The following is a 25228-nucleotide window of genomic DNA, read 5'->3' on the forward strand; positions in this document are numbered from 1 at the left end:
ACGTGTGATGTGGGTGGAAGTCATTAACTGGTTGAATCAAAATTCACTAATTAACAGTCATAGAAGCTTCTGTATTGCTCTTCTCTCCGTCAGGATTTTCGTATCTCTCTTTTGCCTTGTTCACCTTCCTTGCTTTCCATTTCTCTCTTGGTGTTTGACAAGGTGTTTACTAAAACCCGCTTTCACAGCCATATTTCCTTCCTCAGTGACTGTCTCCACCTTCGACTTACCCCACGTGGGTTTGAATTGAAGTTCCATCCCTCATGTTTCGAACCTACCCAGCATTACAGGTATTTCTGGGACATACAACGCTCCTCGGACTGCTGTTCTCGTCGCATTTTGAGATCCACACTCAGTGCCATGCGCCGCTACATGAAAATACTCGACCTCTCCCACCAGCAGCACCGCCGCACCCTTTTTCGAAGCTGCGCATGCCCCCAGTTTCATTTTATTCTTCGCCTCATTCGACACCTCAACAAGATGCAAAGGAACGCAAGCTCCAACAACTCATCGACACCAACACACATCCAGGACCCTCTACCCCTGCCTGTCCCTCTGTCCCCATCCCGTCTTTCAATCCCAGGCCCGGCTGTGTATTCACGATACCCCCTGACCTTCTCCTCGCCGACGCTGAACGTTCAGTGCTCAGCAAAGGACGTGGTTTCATACCCTTACGCCCTCATCTCAATGAATTTTGGGCTTGGCACGGTGCTGAACTCTTCTTCCGCCGCTTTTGTCTCCGTGCTCACTTCTTTGGGCAGAAGTCCTCTCCTCGTTCAACGGATCCTTTTACCCACCTCCAATATTCTCCCTCCACCTGGACCCCTCCCTCTGGATTCTTACCTTTTCTTTATCTTTTCATTGAGAACTGTCGGCGTGACATTAGTCGTCTCAATTTCTCTGCTACTCTCACCCACTCTAACCTGTCTCTCTCTGAACTTACTGCACTCCGTTCTCTCAGGTCCAACCCCGACAATGTCATCAAACCCGCTGACAAGGGTGGTGCTGTTGTTGTCTGGCAGACTGACCTCTACCTCGCAGAGGCTGAGCGTCAACTCGCAGACACTTCCTCCTACCTCCCCCTGGACCATGACCCCACCACTGAACATGAAGCCATTGTTTTCATGACTGTCACTGACCTCATCTCCTCTGGAGATCTTCCTTCCACAGCTTCCAACCTGATAAGTCTCCCAACCTCGAACGGCCCGCTTCTACCTCCTACCCAAAATCCACAAACAGGACTGTCCTGGCAGACCGATCGTGTCAGCCTGTTCCTGCCCCACGGAACTCATTTCTTGCTATCCTGATTCCATTCTCTCTCCCCTTGTCCAGTCCCTTCCCACCTACATCCGTGATTCCTCTGACACCCTACATCATATCAATAATTTCCAGTTCCCTGGCCCAACCGCCTCCTCTTCACCATGGATGTCCAATCCCTCTACATCTCCATCCCCCACCAGGATGGTCTGATGGGTCTCCGCTTCTTCCTCGAACAGAGGCCCAAATAATTCCCATCCACCACTACTCCCCTCCGTCTGGCTGAACTTGTTCTCACACTGAACAATTTCTCCTTTAAGTCCTCTCACTTCTTCCAAATAAAAGGTGTGGCTATGGGTACCCACATGGGCCCCAGCTATGCCTTTATGGGGTATGTGGAACATTCCTTGCTCCAGTCCTAATCTGGCCCCCTCCCACAACTCTTTCTCGGATACATTGATGATTACTTCGGTGCTGCTTCATACTCTCGTCTGGACCTGGAAAAATTTATTAATTTTGCTTCCAATTTCCACCCCTACATCATTTTCACATGGTCCATCTCCGACACTTCCCTTCCCTTCCTTGACCTCTCTGTCTCAATTTCTGGTGATAGACTGTCCACCAATATCCATTACAAGCCTACCGACTCCCACAGCTACCTCGACTACAGCTCCTCACACCCCGCTTCCTGTAAGGACTCCATCCCATTCTCTCAGTTCTTTCGCCTCCGTCGCATCTATTCTGACAATGCCACTTTCAAAAACAGTTCCTCTGACATGTCTTCCTTCTTCCTTAACCGAGGTTTTCCAACCACGGTGGTTGACAGGGCCCTCAACCGTGTCTGGCCCATCTCCCACGCATCCGCCCTCACACCTTCATCTCCTGCCCTGAAACATGATAGGGTCCCCCTTGTCCTCACTTATCACCCACCAGCCTCCGCATTCAAAGGATCATCCTCCGCCATTTCTGCCAACTGCAGCATGATGCCACCACCAAACATATCTTCCCTTCACTCCCTCCGGCAGCATTCCGCAGAGATCGTTCCCTCCGGGACATCCTGGTCCACTCCTCCATCACCCGCTACACCTCAACCCCCTCCCATGCAACCGCAGAAGGTGTAACACCTGCCCCTTTACTTCCCTTCTCCTCAACGTCCAAGGGTCCAAACACTCCTTTCAAGTGAAGCAGCATTTCACTTGCACTTCCCTCAATTTAGTCTACTGCATTCGTTGCTCCCAATGCAGTTTCCTCTACTTTGGAGAGACCAAACACAGACTGGGTAACCGCTTTGCAGAACACCTTCGGTTTGTGTGCAAGCATTACCCAGACCTCCTTGTTGCTTGCCATTTCAACACTCCACCCTGCTCTCGTGCCCACATGTCCATCCTTGGCCTGCTGCATTGTTCCAGTGAAGCTCAACGCAAACAGAAGGAACAGCACCTCATCTTCCGACTAGGCACTTTACAGCCTTCCAGTCTGAATATTGAGTTCAACAATTTTAGATCATGAACTCTCTACTCCATCCCCACCCATTTTCCGATTCCCCCCCTTTTTTTCCAATAATTTATATAGATTTTTCTTTTCCCACCTATTTCCATTATTTTTAAATGTATTTCCATCCATTGTTTTATTTCTACCTTTTAGCTTTTTTCGATTCATTCAGCCCACCCCACCCCCACTAGGGCTATCTGTGCCTTGCTTGTCCTGCTTTCTACTCTTAATTAGCACATTCCTTAGATAATATCACCACCGTCAACACCTCTTTGTCCTTTTGTCTGTGACATCTTTTGGTTATCTCCACCTATCACTGGCCCTTTATCCAGCTCTACTTGTCCCACCCTACCTTAAACCAGCTTATATTTCACCTCTCTTCTATTTTTACTTAATTCTATTGAAGGGTCATTTGGAATCAAAATGTTAACTGTGTTCCTCTCTGCAGATGCTGTCAGACCAGCTGAGTTTTTCCAGGTAGTTTTGTTTTTGTTATAGAAGGAGGCATTGGCCATTAAGGCTATGCCGACTCTCTGTACAGCAATCCAGTTATTCACACTGCCCCGTTCTATCCCTGTGGCCCTGCAAGTTTATTTTCTTAATACGTCAATCCAATTTTGTTTTGAAATCATTGATCGTCTCTGCTTCCGCCAGACTAACTTCATTTAAACATGTGCATCAATTTGAAATCGAATAAATTGAATTCTATGTACTGATAAATCTAAAGCCATAAATCAGTGCACCTTGGAAACACTACAGACATAATAGTTAATATTCCAAAATCAAAACTCAAAGTTGTGGTCTTCAGGAACAGACCAACATGTATAGCCATGCCACCCAAGGGCTGAACATTGCTAGATTAAGGCACTATACTTTCACTTCTAAAATCTGGATTCAAATTCAGCCAAGCATAATGGGATTGAAGTTTCCCCTGGAAAATGCAGGGGTCCTAAAGGGCAAGAGTTGAAAAATTTGAAACCAACAGTGAAAGAGATGCAATTCTTGAGCACGAAACTGGCTAGGCTTCAGCAATGAGATGTGCAATTTTACTTCAAGTCATAACCAGTTCATATAATAAAAGGTGGGATAACAGAGCAAGTATTACTGTTTTAAAGCTGAGTTCAACAAGCACCAAATAGCTGAAGTGCTATTTGCAAGCATGTGGAAGGTATTCTAAACACTCCTGACTTGTGCCTTGCAGATGGTAGGAGGCTTTGGGGAGTCAGGAGATTGCTACAGAATTCCCAGCCTCTGACTTGCTCTTGTAGCAACAGTATTTATTTGGATGACATCTTTGATTGAAAGTCCATCTGCTGGGCCTTTGAACAGGTGGAACTTCTCATAGTCTCTACTGTATTGAGCTCTGTAAGGTTTGTTTATGTAGTTGTGCAAAGGAATCTCATTATGAATGTTTGGCTAAGCTCAGCAAGATTTAACGCAGCAGGGGATGTTAACACAGAGATGAAGGGGACTGTGTGCTTTGTTTAACTGGCAGTTTTAAGGGCAGGTAACAGAATAAGTGTTTTGAAGAGCTTTTGAATGACTGATTATTTTGGCAGTTTCATTGACATTTCAAGTTCTTAGTATTACTATCGGTCTCCTGAGCTCTGTCCACTCTGACTATTGGATGAGTAGATATGAAGGATGCTTATGGGGCATGAGGGCATAAAGGGGGCTGGGTACAGGGTGAGGGCTAGGGTGCCTGACACTTGGGTACAGAAATGGACAGGTGTCCCATTGAACGGAAGAGGGCCTTTTCATCTGCCAGCTTCTGCATCCAGCCGCCTCCATTCCCACCTCAGGCCTGCTTCCAGAGTTGGTGGCCCCGACTCCAAACAACCCCGCCACCCAGCCATCAAAGTAGCATGGGCAAACACTGATTGTGATGCCAATAAAATCTGGGCCTTTGTTTTTATGTCTGATCTAAAATTTGGCATCTCTAACACTGCAGCACTTCCACAGTACTGTAAAGAGTCACCATAGATGATGTGCTTAAGTTTCTGCAGTAGTGCTTCAAGCACGTGACTTTCTGACTCTGAGAGTGCTACTGATGAGTCAAAACAGAGTCAAATATAAATTCCGCTATCTTGCATTAGTCATTCTTTGAGTGATAATTATGTCAGTGTAATTTAAATCAGATTCAATGAACCTGGGAAAACCATGTACTAAGCATGCCTAAATAATGTTTATTTTGACACAAATTAATGTTTGGTAGCCAGATAAGCATTGTATAGAGTCCCAGGACCCTTCACATTTTGACTGGAACTGAATCTAGTTTTGCAAATAAAATTCCCAACCAAATTAAAAACAAATCAACAGGGTCTGAGAGGATAGTTATGAGGGATTATAATGAATATGCATCGTTCAAAGAATGAAGAAGCATTTCCAAAATGGGCAATCTATCCTAGCTCTTTAGATCTGCATCCTTCATCATGAGAGGCAGTATACAAAAGTACTTTACAATTTAAAACATGCAGGCCCTGCCAGAGCTAATCCAACCCTCCGAATAACCTAGGGGCTCAAGGCCCTGAGCAAGATCGCTGATCAAGCCGATCATTTTGCACCACCTGAGCACTTGGGGGCCGTTGAGCAGATTTGAAGGCAATTGTCCCAAAATGATGAAGGGGCAGATGATTTGTTGCATTCAGTGAAGTGTTTTGTCACTTCTTAACAATTAAGAATACACATGCAGCTATCTGCTTCTGAACTCCAACTTCCTGTTTGAAAAACAGAAGGTTCCCTTATTCCTTATTCTCCACCAGAGGACAATACATCCAGGCCTTAGCACACTGGCAGGTTTTATATAACTATTCTTTTGAACTAAAATTTCCTTTTACAAAAAAGCATAAACATTAAACACAAACGTTACATCTAACAATGCCGAAGTTAAAGTAGCAAAGTCAGGGTATACTCACTTTCAAACATGTTACCACTGTAATGGAATAGGGCATAATGCAGAAGCCTGTAAGTGGAAAACTGCTCCAGCTTGTTTCTCTGCAATTTCTATGCTCTGTGCAATCTTGAATGCTTTCTTCAGTGTCAACTCCTGCTCTGCTAACAAACTATGCTGAATTCTTTCGTTTCTAAGTCCACAAACCAAGCAATCACACAACGCTTCTTCCAGGTAACCTTTAAAGTCACAATATTTGGCTAATTTTCTCAACTCAGCGAGGAACTGGGAAACTGACTCACTTTCATGCTGTTTTCTTCAGTGAAACTTGAATATCTCAGCAATAGTTGCTGGTCTGGGATTAAAGTGCATTTTCAAAACTTCCACAAGCTCCTTAAAGCTTTTATATGCTGGCTTGTCAGGAGCAATGAGATTTCTCAGTAAAGTGAAATTTTTCATTCCAATACCTAAGAAACACTGAGGCCTGCTTTTCCTCTTCAATCTCATTCTCAATGAAAAACTGTTCCATTTGCTCAACATGAACTACAAAGTCCACAATAGCTGGATGAAAAGCCTCTAACAATGATGATTCCATCCTTGTCACCGTTTGAAGTGCTTTGTCACTTCTTAACAATTAAGAATACACAAACAGCTATCTGCTTCTGAACTCCAACTTCCAGTATGAAAAACAGAAAGGTCCTTGATTCCTTATTCTCCACCACAATGCATCCGGTACATAGCACACCTTACTGGCAGGTTTTGTATAGCAATAAACATTAAACACAAACATCACAATCAACTCTAAGGAGGCTGTAGAAGAGCGTCCTTAAAGTACTTTCATTCGAGTCCACCAGAAGACATCCTGAACTGGCACATAGTCTAAGTGCATGAGCTGAGAAACAGGAAGCCAGCAGGGCTTTCAAACAATCGAGTACTGGGAAGTACAATGATAACCTATGTTATCAGCACAAATATAAGCAGGGGTATATGAATTCCATGAATATTGTAGAAAGACAAGAAAATTATCCTCTCAACTGTAAAGATTTGCAACTCTAAAAAAAAGTTTTTGCATGGGACCCAGCAGAGATTCTTTTTATCAAAAAAAAAATCCTCTACATCGGTGAGACCAAAGGCAGACTGGGTGACCGCTTTGCAGAACACCTTCGGTCTGTCCGCAAGCATGACCCAGACCTTCCGGTCGCTTGCAATTTTAACACACAGTCTGCTCTCATGGCCCATGTCCATCCTTGGCCTGCTGCAATGTTCCAATGAAGCTCAACGCAAACTGGAGGAACAACACCTCATCTTCCGATTAGGCACCTTACTGAGTTCAACAACTTCAGACCATGGACTCTCTCCTCCATCCTCAACCCCTTTTCTCATCCCCTTTCTTCTGCATTCATTTTTTACCCACTTGTTTTATTTCCATTCATTTATCCGTTGTTTTGTCCCCTTGTTTCCTATTTTCTATCCTTTTATTCTCCCCACCACCATCCCCTAGAGGGCCATTTGTCACTTGTTCCAAGTTGTTCTTTCACGCAATGCTATCCTTGTTCTGCTATAATCACATTTTGCTTTCTTACCTTTGCACTACTATTAGCACCATTTTTTAGCACCAATCACTACCATTAACAATCCCTTTGTCCTTTAGTTCATGACATCTTTGTCAACCCCTCCTTTGCCTCCACCTATCTCTGGCCTTCTATCCAGCTCCACCTGCCCCAACCCCCCTTAAACAGTATAAATTTCATCACATTTCCACTTCTCTTCAGCTCTGAAGAAGGATCATAAGGACTCAAAACATTAGCTTTGCTTTTTTCTCTCTCCACAGTTGCTGTCAGACCTGTGAGGTTGTCCAGCATTTTCTGTTTTTCTTTCAGATTTCCAGCATCCGCAGTATTTTGCTTTTATCTTAGAGGTTTTATGTTGTCCATGAAACCCAATTTTTGGAAAACATTTAAACTGCTAATATGATAGCACCCCAATTGAAAGTTGCGACAAATCAATCATCCAATTGTGTACATGCGGAATTGCTGCATCATTAATTGCACAGCAACCACCAAAAGGCGCATCCACATCATGCAGCACAGCAGGATTCCAATCACTGGACTCAGCATCTAATCCTATGTATTTCCATCTGTGGCTGGCACCTGCTAATTAATTCGTGGCAAAAAGTATTTCGAATTAAAATGGGAAGACAAGCTCTAGCTAATGCTACACCGGCCTCAGGCTAAGTGGTATCAATGCTTAGTGATGCGCACAAGCTAAATGTCTAAGTTTACAACTGACCTGCAGAATCTAGGCCAACTTAGGCCTGGTTGCTGAAATGGGTCTTCGTGGCGTGTATCTGTGTTATTGAAAAGGAGGGACCTCCATCTGACTTTCAGAAAGACTGTGTACAGTAGCAATGGAGTCAGTTACACTGACAACAGTCTGACCAAACAAATAAATTTCAACTACCATGCCTCGGCAGAACAATGTGCTTTCACTAAGTTAGTGCGTATAGTAAGTTGTGTGGATGTGAGCTGCAAGTTATACACCGTGTTGCTGCCAGTGGAGAAAATTACGGCAGATACAGTTCAATGTGACAAAAGCAAAATACCGCGGATGCTGGAAATCTGAAACAAAAATAGAAAATGCTGGAAAAACTCAGCAGGTCTAATAGCATCTGTGGAGAGAAAGAAAGAGTTGACGTTTCCAGTCCATTTGACTCTTCTTCAGAGCTAAAGAGAAGTAAAAATATGATGAAATTTATACTGTTTAAGGGGGGTGGAGCAGGTGAAGCTGGATAGAAGGCCAGCGATAGGTGGAGGCAAAGCCACAAGCTCTGAAGAGTCATATGGACTCGAACCATCAGCTCTGTTTCTCTCTCCACAGATGCTGCCAGACCTGCAGGGTTTTTCCAACATTTTCTGTTTTGTTTTCTGATTTCCAGCATCCACAATACTTTCTTTTATTCTGTGTCAAGTAGACTGCAAGTCAATCACAGTCAAGTTTATTTTAATAGAAACACTACTCAAGGTACAATGATTATATGCTGCTTTACGACAGAGTATTAACAATGAAATGAATAGTATACCATGCAAAACATGTTTCCTTCATTGGAACTGGAGTTTACAGAATCATAGAATAGTTACAGTAAAGGAGTCCATGTTGTGCCCATGTCAACTCACTGCACGAGAAACTCAGCTAGTCCTGCAGCTCTACTTCTTCTCCATAGCCTTGCAATATTTTTGCTCTTCAGACAATTATCCCTCTCCCTTTTGAAAGCCACGATTTCTTCCTCCCTCACACTCTCAGGCAGTGTACTTTTAACCGTTCATTGCATTAAAAAAATCTTCCCCTTGTCACCTTTGACTTTGTTGGCAATCACCTTAAATTCTCAGCCCTTCCACCACTGGGAATAGTTATGTCTACTCTGTCCGGACGCTGCATTGGTCTTTAACACCTCTGATTAAATTTCCTCTTGACTTTCTCTTCTTCAAAGAGGATTTAGGAAATGAAACTGAGCAGGTGGAAAAGGTATCAGTTGGGGAGCACTTTAGTAGAAGAGATCAGAATTCAGTTAAATTCAGGGTAGCCATGGAAAAGGAAAAATATAGACCGGGAATAAAAGTTCTCATTGGGGAAAAGGTAATTTCACTAAGCTGAGATGTGATTTAGCTAAAGTGGACTGGAAACAGTTACTTAAAGATACATCAGTGCCAGATTAGTGGGAAACATTCAAGAGGTAGGGAGGGAGCAGAGTATGTCCCCTTAAAGAAAAAGACTGGGACTAACAAATCCAGAGCCCCGAGGGTATCAAGGGGCTTAGCGAGGATAATGGAAATGAAAGAAGCTACAACAGAGACGAAGACCTCAAGACCACAGAAAAGTGACAGGAATATAAAAAGTGTAGGGGTGAAAGTAAAAATGAAATTAGGAAAGCAAAAAGAGGGCAGGAAAATATATTGGCAAGGAAAACCCAGAGTTTTGATAAATGCATAAAGTGCAAGACGATAACTAAAGAAAGATTAGGGCCTATTAGGGATCATAAAGGTAACCAGTGTGTGGAGGCTGAGGATATGGGCATGGTTCTTAATGAATATTTTGCGTTTGTTTTCAAAAAAGAGAGGGATAATACAAACACTGTAATCAGGGAGCAGGAGTGTGAATACTAGTTGAAATTAACAAATTGATGGAGTAATGAATGTAACTTATCTCTGAAAATGGATAAATCCCTAGATCTGGATGAAATGTATCCCAGGCTGTTAAGGGAAGCAAGAGAAGAAATTGTGGAGCCTCTGACCATAATTTTCCAATCTTCTCTGGTTATATGCAAGATCACTAGAGGTCATTTAATGCTGTATCATTGTTTTAAAAAGGAGAAAGGGATAGGCCAAATAATTACAGCCTAGCCACTTTGGTGGGAAAAGTTACTAGAAAAAATTCTGAGGGACAAAATTAACTTTCATTTAGAAAGACGGTGAGCTCAGATTTAAAGGAGGGTTGTGTCTGACTAGCACAATTCAATTTTTTGAACAAAGACGGTCAATGAGGGTAGTGCATTTGATATCGTCTATCTGGATTGTAACAAGGCTTTCGATAAGGTTCCACATGGTAGGTTGGTCACAAAAGTTAAAATCCATAGGGTCCAAAGTGGTAAATTGGTTCCAAAATCAGCTCCGAGGCACGAAGCCAAGGATAAAGGTCCATGAGCTTTTTTGTGACCGAAAGGTGGTTTTCAGTGGGATCATGCAGGGCCTAATACTAGGTCCTTTGCTTTTTGTGGTACATATCAATGATTTCAACTTGAATGTAGGGGGTGTGATTAAGAAGTTTGCAGACAATTCAAAAATTAGCCATATGGTTGATTATGAGAAGTAAACTGAAGGTAGATATTAATGGACTAGTCAAGCGGCTGGGACAGTGGCAAATGGAGCTCTGGATTGAGAACTTGAAGTAATACATTTGGGGAAGGCTACAAGGCAAGCAAATACACAATAAATGATCAGATACTGAGACGTGTAGAGGAACAGTGGGACCTTGGAGTGCATGTTCACAGGTCCCTGAAGGAGCTAGACAAGTAAGGTGGTCAAGAAAGCATACGGAATACATTACATACCTTTAATGGTCGCGGCATTGAATGTAAAGAGCTCGGAGGTTGTGCTGGAACTGTATAAAACATTAGTTAGGCCACAGGTGGAGTACAGCATGCAGTTCTGGTCACTGCAGTCTAAGAGAGATGTTGTTACAATACAGAGGATACGGAGAAGATTTACAATGATGTTGCCTGGACTGGAGAACTTTTATTTATGAGGAAATAGTGAACAGGCTAGGGTTGTTTTCTTTGGAAAAGAGGCTGAGGGGAGACCACACTGAAGTGTATAAAATTGTGAGGGGTCCAGGTACAATGGATGGCAAAACCCTAATTCTCTAAGTTGTGGGGTCCATAACCATGGGTATAGTTTTAGGGGCAAGAGGTAGAAGGTTTAAAAGGGATTAGAGGAGTAATTTTTTTCACCCAGAGGTTGGTGAATATCTGGAACTCACTGCCTGAAAGGGTGTTAGGGACAGAAACCTTTATAACATTTCAAAGGTGCTTGGATGTGCACTTGAAGAGTCATAACCTACAAAGCTATGAACCAAGGGCTGGAAAGTGGGATTAGGCAATATGGCTACTTGTCAGCTGGCACAAACACAATGGCTGAATGGTCTCCTTCCATGCTGTAAGTATCTATGATGCTTGCTCAGATTCTACTACAAACTTCAACATCTCTAATCTACCCAAGTAACTTCAGTCACTCATCCCTGGACTAATTCTTGTAAATCTTTGCTGCCCCTTTTCTAATGCCTTCACAACCGTTCTAAAATGTGGTAACCAGAATTGGACACAATACTCCAATTGAGGCTGAACTTCTTTAAAAGTTCACCATAACCTCTTTGTTTTTGTACTATGTCCCTATTTATATAGCCCAGGATCATGCATGCTTTATTAACCACTCTCTTTACCTGCCCAGCTGCCTTCAATGACTTGTGCATGTATAGGCAAGGCTCACTGTTCCTACACTCCTTTAGAACTGTATCATCTATTTCATAGTCTTTCCTCATTCTTCCTCCCAAAATGTATCACTTCATGCTTCTCTGCATTAAATTTCATCTGCCAAGTGCTTACCCATTCCATTTAAGTTAGCCAGTTCATTTAACCCGAGGAAGTTAATTGTTCTAAGTTAACAAATACTTGGAACACTCATAAGTTAACTGCTGTTTAATCACAGAACTTTGCAGATTGGAAGTTACAGGTTGGAGCTGAAAAGCATCCAGCATTTTAACATTCAAAATCAAAAATAGCTGGAAAAACTCAGCAGGTCTGACAGCATCTGCAGAGAGGAACACAGTTAACGTTTCGCGTCCGTTTGACTCTTCATTAGTTCTGCTGAGTTTTTCCAGCTATTTTTGTTTTAGGTTTCCAGCATCCGCAATATTTTGCTTTCATCTTAGCATTTTAACATTGTTGTGCATCTGAAATAAGGCAAGTCAGTTTGCTTATGCTCTTCTTTTTTCAAATAGAAGCACCTGCCTCGCAACAAGTGTCAGCCAGTGGCCTCAGTCTTTCATAGTCTGTATGGCAACTACAACGAACCTCCTATTCTGTTTGTTGGCTCTGGGTGAGCACAATGATACCAAAGTCAACACAAAGTATTCCTGGAATTGTATTTTTGCTGTCTCTGCTGAAGTCAAGGTCCTAAGTTTTAGCCAAGGTGGTGCCCCCTGTTTTATTGTGAGTTAGTGGTGAAGGGTTTCATCAAAGTACTGATCTGTAAAAGCAGCAGCTAAGCATGTTTTTTTTTAAATACACCTCTCACCCATTGCTTCCTGTTTACTTCAAATGATTATAGCTCTCTGAATGTTATTGATAAATTAATGGCTGATAGAGTACTGAGTACTTGTCCATATTTATAAATGGGCTTTGCAGAACACCTTTGGTCCACAAGCACAACCCAGACTTTCCTGTCGCTTGCCCACATGTCCGTCCTTGGCCTGCTGCAATGTTCCAGTGAAGCTCAACGCAAACTGGCGGAACAGTGCCTCATCTTCCGATTAGGCACTTTACAACCTTCAGGACTTAACATTGAGTTCAACAACTTCAGGAACTCACTCCTCCATCCTCACTCCTTTTTTCAAATATTTATTTTTTAATTTTTATATATATATTTTTTCCCCACCTATTTCTATTATTATTTAAAATTTATTTCCATTCATTGTTTTATCCCCATCTTTTAGCCAATTTCGATCTTTTTTCCCACACCGTCCCCTCCCCCCACCCCCACTAGGGCCATCTGTCACTTGCTCATTCTGCTTTCTACTCTTAATGTCACCATTAACACCTCCTTTAGCCAGTATTACCACCATGAACACCCCTTCGACCTTTTGTTTATGACATATTTTGCAAACTTTCCTTTGCCTTCACCAATCACTGGCCTTCTATCCTGCTTCATCTGTCACACCCCCCCTTAAACAGTATATATTTTACCACATTTTTACTTCTTAGTTCTGAAGAAGAGTCATACAGACTCAAAAGGTTAACTCTGTCTTTCTCTCCACAGATGCCGTCAGACATGCTGAGTTTTTCCAGCAATTTTTGCTTTTGTTTCAGATTTCCAGCATCCACAGTATTTTGCTTTTATAAATGGGCTATTTTGTGCACCGAAGAGACAGCCTTTCCCGATAGAAAGCTTACTGCCTGTTCCCTAAATTATTATTTCCAATCAGCCCGTGGCATTTTCCACGTCAAAAACGTGAATATAGGAAATAAAATAAAAATTATTTAACATAATAAAATATATAAGACTACAGACTTAAACAGTGACAAGAGGACGAGGTTGAGGGGTCACAGGCAAAGTGGACTCGGATGGGGGGGGAGCCTCTGAGATTCCTGATGGATAACCCAAGAGTGTCCAGCTGCCACTCCTCCTCCCTTGAGGTGCTCAAGGGCCCCAACTTGACTCCTCAAGAGGATGGAGCATCTGGAGGGATGTCAAGGTTCCCTGTTTCCCCCTCGCATTGCCACTGCAGGAACTCATCCATGGCTACCGCGCTGGAGTGAAGGTCTATGCATACTCCTGCGTTCTGCTGGACCAGGATCTCCATGGCATCTGCCATCCTTCCCATGGAGGCCTCCATGAGCTGTCAAGATATAATGTCTATAATGCTATTGGAAATTATTTTAAAAGAGTTCAGTGGTGTCTGTGTCTAAGTGTGTGTATGTCTTAATTGGATTAAAGACAGTTGGTCTAGAAACTTTGATGTTTAGAAAAGAAGTAGGTTTAAAATGTTAAGTAAAAATTACAAGGTGAAGTGAAAAGGGGGCAATTTGCATTTTTAAATAAACTATTCATAAGAATGGGTGAAATATCACACCTAGACAGAAGAAGCTAAACAATGTGTTTATTTTTTCCAAAGTTTACTAATAAAATTGGTGCTATGAAAAGGGTTTTATCGTTAGAAGAGGTGAAGTTCAAAAGACCTAGTGATACAATGAGAATTTGCATTGAAAAAGGAAAATATGTAAAAAGGAAGAAGACTGTATATACATATTTTCCTCTTTGAACGCAAGGAAGAAATAGCTGGTGGTAAAGGAGGACTGGTTCTAAGATCTAAAGCCTCCAGCCTGTAAGCCTCAAGCTGCTGTCTGCAAGGACCCAGAGCTGAATTTGAGCTTTGCCAGGGGTCTGTTTAAATCTGTGTGTTTTACTGTTGCCTTAACGGAGGTGTAATTGAGAGTCAGATTAAGGGATTTTTTAAAAGATGTTATTATTATAGTAATTTGTAGACATATGTATGTGTTTACAATCTTTTAATTAATACTGAATTTAGTTTTGTAAAACCTTGAGACTCGGTGGTCTTATTACGACTGAATTGAAAGCCTGCATCTCGAAACATACAAGTTGCAAAAATTGGTTATGATAACTGTTTTAAGTCTCCCTCTGGGATTTGAACAACTCAACATTTACCATCGGCTGTGTCACAATAGCGTGCACAGGTGGGCATCACTTCACCAGAGAGCAGGCAGACACACTATTCAACTCGCTTGCCACTCTGTTGAGGGCTTCCAACAGCTCTGTGTGATGTTCCCCCACTTTCTGCTGACTCTCCACGATGATTTGGAAGGCCGAATCCGGAGGCTTGTCATCTGACTCAGACTGACAGATGCCTCTTCCCCAGCAGTCCTCCGAGTGCCAGGGAGCTTGGCTGACCCTGCCTCCTTCTGCTGCGGACAAGTGCCCATGCGGTGACCACCAGATTGTGAATCCAAGCTTGCACTACATCTAGGTCCCACTGAAATGTGACTCTGCGCTGGTAAAGGGTGTGGGTAAGTGCTGTGATGGGTCTTCCAGGCTGCTTCCTTCTAGCTCCTCCATGGAGGAGGTGTCCTATTGGCTGGAGGTGAGGACCTGGGTGGAGCTGAATGACTGGCTGGCTGAGAGTGTTGGTTGTTTGGCAGAGCTCCCTGTGAACCAAAGTAGAAATAATTAGTGCATGGCAGCAGAGTCAAAAACAGGAGAGAGCACTCACAGTTGTGTTGAGAGAGGGATGCTCTGGTGCAGGATCCTCACATGGGTGTTCGCTGTCGATCTCACCATCGCCACAGGTATGGTCCACATCCTCACCAGTCAGCACAGTCGCATGCACCTCAGAGTGAGTGAGGGACCTAATGTTGGCCACTCCACCCCTGGTCAGGGACCACTCCGTCTTGTTGTGAGCCAGCTTCTCCTGCATGAAAACGGGTGGAGAAAGTGTGAGCAGGATGCCTACCATGGCAGAGAGTAAGGATGCATGGAATATTTTTGTGGTGAGCAGAGCTATGGACAGGATGAGGATGCGAACTCCAGAGGATATAAGCCTGATGGAGATTTGAGAGTCTGTGTGAGAATTAGTGGTGTTGTCCTTTGAGGTGTGAGATCCCTGTGAACGTGTGATGGGTTTGGGAGTGTGTGCTTAAGAGTGATGTGGTGAAAACGTACCCCAGCGGAACAGATGAGATCGTTCATCCTCTTCCAGCACTGGATAGCTGACCTCCTTTGTGCTCCATCTGTGCTGGCCATTGCTGCCACCGCCTCCCAGGCTAGATTAGTTATGCTGGTGAACATCCTGCAGCCAGCGCAGGCATAGAGGACATTGCGGCGGCCTTCCACTACATCATGAATTTGGAGGCTGCCGTCGTCTTTCCTTTCGGACCATCTGTTGCCTGGAGCAGTCCTGGTCTGTAGACATGAAGTTGGCTGCGCTATGATGCATTTTAATATGGCGCCCGGCACGAGGAAGCGCTGAGGTCATGGTGCGGTGGCAAATCTGAGCCTGCCTGCCAGCAATCTGGCATGTTTCCCGTGAAGGCAATATGAGGTGGGAAGTGGACGATGCAGCATGAAAACCCACCATTGCAGCTAGCAAGTAAAACATGATTTTTCACACACTTAGTGCGCTTCTGGGACAATTCCGTCCATAGTTTTTACCTTGCAAATGTGTTAGAAATAACATTCAAAGATTCTGCAACCTTAAATGAAAGAAAAGGCATTTATATAGCGTCTTCCATCAGAACATCCCAAAGTGCTTTGCAGCCAATGAGGCACTTTTCAGTGGGGTCACTATTGTAACATTGGAAACCTTTTTGAAACAGCTTATAAAGGAACTCAAGTTTTGTACTGCAGGTTTCTTGCTGTATGTTTCTGCTTCTAAGTATTGTTCTTGCAAACAAATTCATTCATTAGTATTAACACTAACATGACTATGGTATTTGCTGCTTATTGAAGTAGGCAGAAAATGAGGTAGGATCTTTAATTTCCGATTAATCACACCATGGTAAGAGTCCCTTTGGCTGTGATCCTATTCATGTCATGCACAAGGTTGCAAACTTAAATTCAAAAGAGCACACCTGCTTATGGAACAGCTTCTTAGCACTGAACACAAGTTAAAGCTCGAGCTACTAGTTATATTTGGCTCATGATGCCAATTTTTTGTGTATTTTGCATAGAAATATGTAAAAATCTCAATATATAAACTGACATGAATGCTTATCTTCAACATCCTTAACCCCATGGATCAACTTGGTTGCCATATTCCTTTATTCCTATTTCTTTAAACCACCTAGCTAATCTGCTTTTAAACGTCGACAAGGATTTGATTCGATCAACTCCTTTAGCAGCACATTTTCTAGCCTCTAAGTTTCTCCTGCTCTCCGTCCTAAATTTAACCTTATTAATTTTATATCCATCTCTCTCGTTCCAGACTTTTAAATCACTGGAAATGTCTGTTTATCACTATTTTGCCCCATCTTTCTATACATTTTAAACACTTGTATAAAAGCTGTTTTAACAAAGGGAGTGTTACAATACGCTTAGCACATTTCTCCAGTCAATCCAGGTTAGTTTGGCATCAGCTGAGCTTTGTTGGTCGCACACTCACCTCTGAATCAAGTGGTTATGGATCCAGAGACTTTGAACACAAGTGTAAAGAAGTACTGAGGGAGTATTGTATTGTGAAATGTCATTCAGAAGAGATAAAATGCCTGATTCCCCAGTATTCTAGACAATATTTGTTCCTCAATGAACATTTTAAAAATAATTTTATTGTCATTATGACATTGCTGTTTGCAAGGCCTTACTGCGTGCTTCCATGTTTCCTACGTCACAACAGCGACTCTACTTCAAAAGCATCAAATTGGCTCTGAAGCTCCTTGGGGCACCCTGGGGTCATGAGTGCATTTTTTAAGCTAAATTCCTGTGATGTTAAATGTAACGTAGAATTTATTTTGATCATTTCAGGGTTGCATTGTTGTTACTCGTGTCTTTTTCTAGCAACTCTTACATTTTCAAAATTTGGTAACATTCAGGCTTTTTCCCCAGCCCATTAGCTGACAAAACTTGATACAGAAGTGCCAAGACAAAAGAATGTCACAATAAATGTTCACTTACAACATAATATCCACACACTTACTTGGTTTTATTTTCAGCTTCTTCACTAATTTCCTTTCGAATGATTTCTATTTCAGCCTCATGTTCTTTGCGCAATGCACGTAGGTCTTTTTGTAGTTTCGCATATTCTTTATGCACTTTTTGTTTCTCATTTTCTGCCTCTTTCAGTTTATGTCCCAATTCTTTTTGCTGCTCTCGCATGCCATCAAGCAACTTTTGCAGTTCTGTGTCAGATTTTGTCTTCTCTTTGGAGCTTTCCTCAAAGATCTTAAGTAGAGAGATTTTTTCTTCTAACTGTTCTTGGAGGACCTGCATCTGTTTTTTGTAGTCTTCAGTGAGGGAACTGCTCTCTAATCTTAACTCTTCCTCGATGTCTTTCTTTTTTGAAGTGAAAGCACTTCCGAGTTCCACTATTGTTTGTTTCTCAGTTATTTCTTTTCCCTGCATTTTTTGTAACTCTGCAATTATTTTTTCCATCTCATTTATCTGTTTATCTTTTACACACAACTGCTCCTTAAAATTTTCTAATTTATCCGTTTCCCCTTTTTGTTGTTCTACCAGTAATGAGCATATATGCTTTTGTTCAAGCCCTGATTGAAGCTGGTCTCTCTCGCTCATCGGAATTTGCTTCTCATCTTCAAATTTTTCTAGATGCTTTTGAAGATCTGGATAAGACTTATTTTTTTCCTGTTCAGCATTTGTTTCTACCTGACTCTCTCTGTATTTTTGTACCATCTCATCTCTTGCTGACAACTCCATCTGTAGAACCATAATTTTTTCTTCATAGCTTGCTCTCAACATCTTCAGAGAGTTCTCCTTCTCAAGTTCCACTTCTTTTCTCACTTTCTCAATCCATTTCTGGTTTTCTTCTTTTTCTGATCCAATTGTATTTTCTAAGCTTTTCAGTTTTTCTTTTAAGGCCTCAATGATTGCTTCTTGCTCCCCTGCTTTTTGTTTTAAGTCTTTTATCTGTTCATTTGAACATTTTTCTTTTTCTTCTAATTGGGTTATTAATTGTTTCTTTATTTTTGCAATTTTCTGTTCTGCTTTTTTCTTGAATTCAGCTATTTTAGTGGTGCTTTCAGTTTTCATTTTGGTTTCTAAATCTGTCAATTCTTTCTCCTTTTTATTTACAAGGTCGAATTTAATTTGTTCCCATTCATTCTGTTTCTGTGAAAATTCAACTTGGAGCAATTCCATCTCCTTTTCAAATGCTTGTATTTTTTCTTCAGCACTTTTGTATCTGCTGTCCTGATCACAAGCACCAGCCTGAGCCAGTTCAAGCGCCAGTCCCATCTCCTGCAATTCAATTTCCTTCTGATGTAATTGTTTTTTAAGTTCTTCTACAACTTTACATTCCTCAGACTTTGTAGCAATATCTTGGTCTAGTTCTGCTATCCTAGATTTGGTTGTTTCCAGCTGGGCGTTCAGATCATTTATTATTTTCTCCTTCTCCTTTGTCATATATTCGATTTCAATTCTAACACTTTGTAAATTGGTAGTCAGTTTTGCTACCTCGGCTGTCAATTTTGATAATTGATCATCCTTCTCTTTATTCTCTTTAACAGAAGTCTCAAATTTTGACTCGAGCTCCTTCATTTTGTTGTTACGCTGCACTAATTTTGATTCCATCTTTTTCTTCCATTCTGCTAACTTGTTTTTATACTGGTCTGCTTGTTCAAGGGCTAAAGCTCTCTCTTTAGAAACAGTTTCAATACTTGCAGATAACTGATCTATTTGGTCCAGCAGCTTTTGTTGTTCCACTTGGTGTTGTTTGTTAAGCAATGAAATAGCTTCTTCTTTATCTGAAAGGCAAACATGGTTCTCAAGCTGCAACTTCAGGTCACTTATTTGTTCCTCCAAGCTCAGGATCAGTAATTCTTTTTCCTTTAGCTGTTCTGTGATGGATTTGTGCGCATATGCACTTTCTGACAATTCTTTTCTATACTGTTCGATGCACGTCTCTTTCTCATCTAATACTTGACTGTGTTGTTTCCTTTCTTGCTGGAGTGTGTTCTGTTGCGCAGTAACATTTTGTAGTTCAGATTGCAATGCCTTAAAGTTTTGTTGTTCATTTCGCAGTTGTTGTGTCATATGCTGTACCGAATCATTCAGTAAGACATTTTGATTTACTACCTCTTCAAGTTTAATTTCTAGTTCACCAACTCTGTTAACCCTTTTCACAACTGCCTTTTGCACCTTCTCAATTTGATTTTGGTAGCCTTTAATACGCTCATGAAGGATGTTCATTTTATCAGTGCACCTTATATTAATGTCATTGACTTGTAGCTTTATTTTTGCATTTGCTTCATTAAAATTATTAATTATTTGCTCCACTTCGCTCCTAATTTCGCCTGCATTCTGAAGTTCAACAGACTTTTCTTGAAGCTGTTTTTCATATTCCTCAGTTTCTTTGCGATGTAAGTTTTCCAATGCCTGTAGATTATCCTCAGCTTCCTTCAACGAACTGCTAAGCTCATGAATCTTAACCTGGCTCTGCCCATCTGCTTTTTTGAGTTCACTGAGACAGTTTTCTAATTCTGTTCTTTCCAGCAAAGTTTTACTGCTCGTCTCTTCAAAGGTTTGCAATTTAGCTTTAAGGGCTGTTTCATTTTCTATCAAAGTACCAACCTGAACCGATGCTTCCTTTAGTTCCCCCTGAAGTTGCTGCATTTTACTTTCTTGTAATGCAACCTCCTCTGCAAGTTCTGTTATTTTCATGGATATCTCTTCCTTTTCCTTATTGGAGGCTTCCAGGTTCTGTTTTAACTCTCTCAATTCTTGTTGCTTTTCTTGAAACTCAGTCTCGTGTTTTTCTTGTAGTTCTTCAATCTGCTGATCCAACCTTTTCTCCCAGCTTTGCTTCAGCTCTACAATCTCTTGCTTGTGAGCCTCATTAAGACTTTCCAGTTGTTGCTTGTGATTAGATTCCAGCTGGGTCACTGTTTCATTAATTCCTGTAGAACTTGCATGTGCCATTTCTATCAGTTTTTCATTGAACATTTGTTCCTTTTGAACAAATTCCTTCTGCTGCTTTTCCAGCTCTGCTTTTAATTTAATCTCCTGTTCAGAAAGTTTCATCTTTAATTTATTCTGCATTTCAGTTCCCTTTTCTTTAATTTTTTCCAGTTTTGTCTCAAGTGCTTTTATTTTCTTTCCATATTCCTCATGAAGTGAAGCAATTTGCTGCTCACTTAATTTTTGATCTTCTGTTTGTTTTTGAGTGAAGACTTCAGCCTGCTGTTTCTGAAGATCTTGTGCCTCAGTAAGTGCCTTTTGCTTTTCTTCTGAAGTTTTCTGTAACTGTGTAATGTCTGATTCCAGCTGAGTAATCTGGGTTTCATATTGCTCTGTTAGGGAAGCTACTTTTTTAAGCAGCGCACCGTTTTTTTTTTCCAGGCCTCTCAATTCCTGAGCCTGCAATTTATAGCTGTCTAAATTGGCAGTAAGCTCATTCAGTCTGGTCTGATCAGATAACTCTTTTTTTTCTTTCTCAGCCTCCAAATTTCTCAGCAAGTTCTGTAACTCTGTTAATTGTATTTCATACAGTTTACGTTGGTCATCTAGCTTACAATTCATCTTTTCTTCAGCGTCTTCCTCCTCTTTCTGACGGGCTTGGCTCAAAAATTCAAATTTTACAGAAACCTCTGCAGCTTCTTTTTGAACCTTTTCAAGTTCATTTATCAGATTCTGTTTCTCGACTTGTAGGTCTCCTACAATTTTGTCCTTTCCCTCAAGAAGATGATGAAGGTTGTTTAGCTCACCTTTCAATGCTGTCTCAACTCCACTGAAGGACTGTTCAATGTCTTTTTTAGCAGCCTCAATTTTTTCTTCATAATGAAATTTTTTATGTTCTAGTTCCTTCTCATAGTTTTCCGCAATTGCAGCTAATTTATTTTCCAACTCTTGCCGTGCTTTGAGCATTTCTGTCATCTCAGTTGACAGTGTCTCCAACTCAGTTTGTTTCACATCAAGTTTCTCCAGTGTTTTTTGGTTCATTTCCTCTATATGTGCATGGAATTGAGCTTCCTTCTCCTTCAACTGTACTTCTAGTTCTTTAGATTTCTTCTCAATTTCTTTAGATTTCTCCTCAAGTTCCTCCACTTTAGCATTGTGCTGATGGCTAATTACCTGTATTTTTTCAGTCCATAATTGCTCTTCTTCTTGACGTATGTTTTCCAGTGCCTCTTGGTGGTTTTTAATTAGGGCTGCAATTTCTGCTTTGTATTTGGCCTTCTCTGTCTCTCGCTCTTCTGAGTAAGCTTCGCCATCTTGTGACTTCTTTAAAAGTAAACTTTCCAATTCCAATACTCTCTGTGGGGAAAGAAAATCATTTTAATAATGATAACCATATGCAGTACTTTGAATTTCATATAACATGTATATATTTCTGAGTGCATGCACATGTTTAACCTAATGGAGCCTGTGTTTGATGAATTTCAAAGTTGCTCTGACTCAACAACTTCGCTGTACTCAGAAAAGCTATTTTAAATAAACTTCAAAAATACTTAGCACAATCTTACCCCTTCAGAATTTATGACAAAACGGTGCAACAGAACATGTGTCATCAGGGAACAATAATGGCCTGGATTTGTTATGAGTGGCAAAGGAACGGTTTTCACCGATCACCTTGTGTACAGTCAACTACAGATTTAAGCAGCCTTGTCAGCAGAGATTTCTACTCTTCCAATGGCTGGTTGAATTTGGTGTCCTCTTACAGAGACTCTGTGGTGTCTGTGAGAACAAGTAGCAGAGAAGCTGGTCAACCAATCAGATTGAAGAATCCTCAGAAAACAAAGCAAAAAGTAAAAAAAAACAGGAAATATAAATTACATTTAAATCACTGCCCAGGAGACAAAATATAAATTGGGTCACAAATAGAATTAAAGGAGATATTACACAGCAAACTCAAAACTACGCAAGTTATTTTAAATGTTAAAATAAAAATCTGCAACATTTACTCCACGCTTGTAAAATTGATTTTTCAGGGCAAGAGAGATTGTTCAATGGTAATCATGACTTATTACATTGCTTAAAAACTCACTTACTTCTGATTAAACAAGGCTCAGATCAGCGGTTCGTAAAGCTCCCCCTCCCCTGAGTCTGCGCCTGCACATGCCTGAGGCCCAAATGGCACCTGGCCCTGCCCATGCCCTGCTTGTGTACTGGTCTTGCTCTCTCTCGCTGGACCACAGGCTCTTGCTCATGGCCACTTCAGTGAATTTCAAAGGCCAGTCCCAGCCTTGAAACTGGTGGTGATGCCTCTGGTGCTGACTTGCAGCCAGTCTCAACCCAATCTATCACCCAAGCGCTGCGGAATGACCTGAGGTTGCAACATCAGCCACTTCAAGATAATCAACGGTGCTTATACTGCTTCCTGGCCAAGATCCATGAGCTGGGCCAGCTCAGACGAAGTAATGGACTGGTGTGCATAAAAAATGCATTTTCACCAATTGCTTTAAAAAACAGATTTTCATATTTATATGTTGATTCATAATATGCAAACTTTCATAATTATATACTGAATGTTATTACCAGTGCCATTAGTAGTGCAGCTACATCTGTACCAATACACCTAACCCTGGTTAAGTGCTGTACTGCTAATCCATGAAAAATTTAGCTGCATTTTCAAATCAAAGATAGAGCATCAAAATCATATCATTTAAATCACATCAAGGAGGATGAATTGTGCCTTTTTTTATCCAAGTGATTAAGTACATATAAAGCTGCACCAAAATGAAATATTCTTATGATAAGTGCATGGTTAGTATAAGATTTTGGCTTTGTTGAGCCTTCACAACTAAAATGGATACTAACTTCCACTGGCAACTCAGAACTTAACATAATTTTACAAGAACTAGATTACAGCTTGAATTTAAACTCAACTGGCATACAAATACACTTGCTTTTATAAGCCATGTAATGCTATAGTTCTGTTGGGCTACTTTATCAAGTACTGCACAGCTCATTAGTAACATGATGTACTGGCAATGGAGAAGGCAGCAAATCAGCAACATTTTGCAGTCAGATATCTTGTGCCAGACAATATGCCACTCATGACAAAAGACGGTGAAGTCTCACACCTAGGTCATTTGCCACAACGTCCAGGGTTCTAAAAATGTGTGAAATTGAAAAATACAGAAGATATCTAACAAGCTCCATATCATTTCACGAAGTTCTCTTTGCCTTCTGAATGCAAGTCAGACTTGACTTCAATATAAATAAGCTATCAGTCAGTTTTTAAAAATACTTGAGATTGAACAGTTTTAATTAACTGAGACACAGGCCAAAGTCAACATATTACTTAAGTTTCCCTTCTAGGAAAACTGAACATGAACAATTGCCTTGCCCACAGTTGGTAAACAAAATTATGTTCTTGCACTAGACCTTGGCTATTCAGGTGTTAGGAGACCTAGGTGACACAATGGAGAAGGTTGTAAGTGTCCTGAATAATGCACACTTTTCCATTGCCTCAAGCCAAAATAGAATACAAATTTTCTCCTACTTTTGACCAAGGCTTTTTAAAAAATTTTGTCATGACGATCAGCACTTCTATTCTCCATCTGTCTTGTAACACTCTAGTTTAAGGATCACCTTTGAAGCAATCTATCTTCTTTCATGAAGAGTACTTACCAGCATGTCAAGCAACAATGGGCACTCCTGTTAGACAGTTTGGATTCAGTTCTGCATTCTGAAAGTTATGTAATGATGTAGACAATGCAAGTCCTGATCATGCACATCTGTCACTGGAAATCTTATAAAAATCTTAAAACCAAACTTAACGCTCAACCAAAGCAGATGGTAAGACAACTGGACAGACTGAGAATGACACAGCAACATCAATCAACAGAAGTTATCAACTGCAGCATTTGACTCAAATATTATGCTGTCCTTTGCAAAACCATAAATCGAAACTGATGACTTTGCAGAATAGTGCAAGCGTGCAGAATGGCAAGTTAAGCAAAAATTCAAAAAGTGACATAATAACCTGGCTTAAAGGTGAATCAACTAAGTACCTAAATTAATCACAGACAATATAAAAGCACTGAAAATGGTGCTTCTTGATATACAGGAAAATAACGAACTGCTATTGATATTGCAAAAGAAAGAAATGAAATATACCATCAGGAGTGCTATGGGGCTGAAAGAAGCACATGTGGCACAGCACAATTACAAGGACGCACAGATTAAAACTCTCCAAAATAAATGTTCTAAGAGTTCCTTCATGCAAAGGATACAAACACTTGGAATGATACCTGTAGAGAATAGTGCAAATGTATTCATCAAACTTTTTCAAAGGATGTGACTGGTGAATGTAGGTGCTTCATTCTTAACAGGTGAGCAAAGGTGGGCCAAATAGCAATAATAACTTGTATTTTTATAGTGCCTTTTATGTTGAAAATGACTCAAGGTGCTTAATAGCTGTCCTGGACTTGATAGGCTGAATGGCCTCTTTTGGTGGCTTGAATCGTCTAATATGTGCAATTCAAAATTAATATTTTCAGTTCTACCCTACCACAGGGATTCCAAAAAGTGCAAAAAATGAAACTGTACGGTAAGGCTATTCATGGACACACAAGGATTCAATTCGTCACAGCTTTAATTACTTAATCTTAAAAGCTTACAATATTTATTTGAA

General features: G+C 41.0%; 1 protein-coding gene across 4 annotated transcripts in view; it reads right to left on the reverse strand.

The window, feature by feature from the left end:
* The window catches only part of golga4 (golgin A4), a 223169-nt gene that overhangs the window by 48104 nt on the left and 149837 nt on the right, over positions 1 to 25228 (reverse strand). For all 4 annotated transcript variants that reach the window (XM_041189612.1, XM_041189611.1, XM_041189610.1 and 1 more), the window contains one exon: positions 17612 to 21903. In XM_041189612.1, the coding sequence (XP_041045546.1) occupies positions 17612 to 21903 (4292 nt within the window). The remainder of the gene's footprint in view (positions 1 to 17611; positions 21904 to 25228) is intronic.

The sequence above is a fragment of the Carcharodon carcharias genome, chromosome 6, assembly GCF_017639515.1.
Source record: "Carcharodon carcharias isolate sCarCar2 chromosome 6, sCarCar2.pri, whole genome shotgun sequence".
In the NCBI taxonomy this organism is placed as follows: domain Eukaryota; kingdom Metazoa; phylum Chordata; class Chondrichthyes; order Lamniformes; family Lamnidae; genus Carcharodon; species Carcharodon carcharias.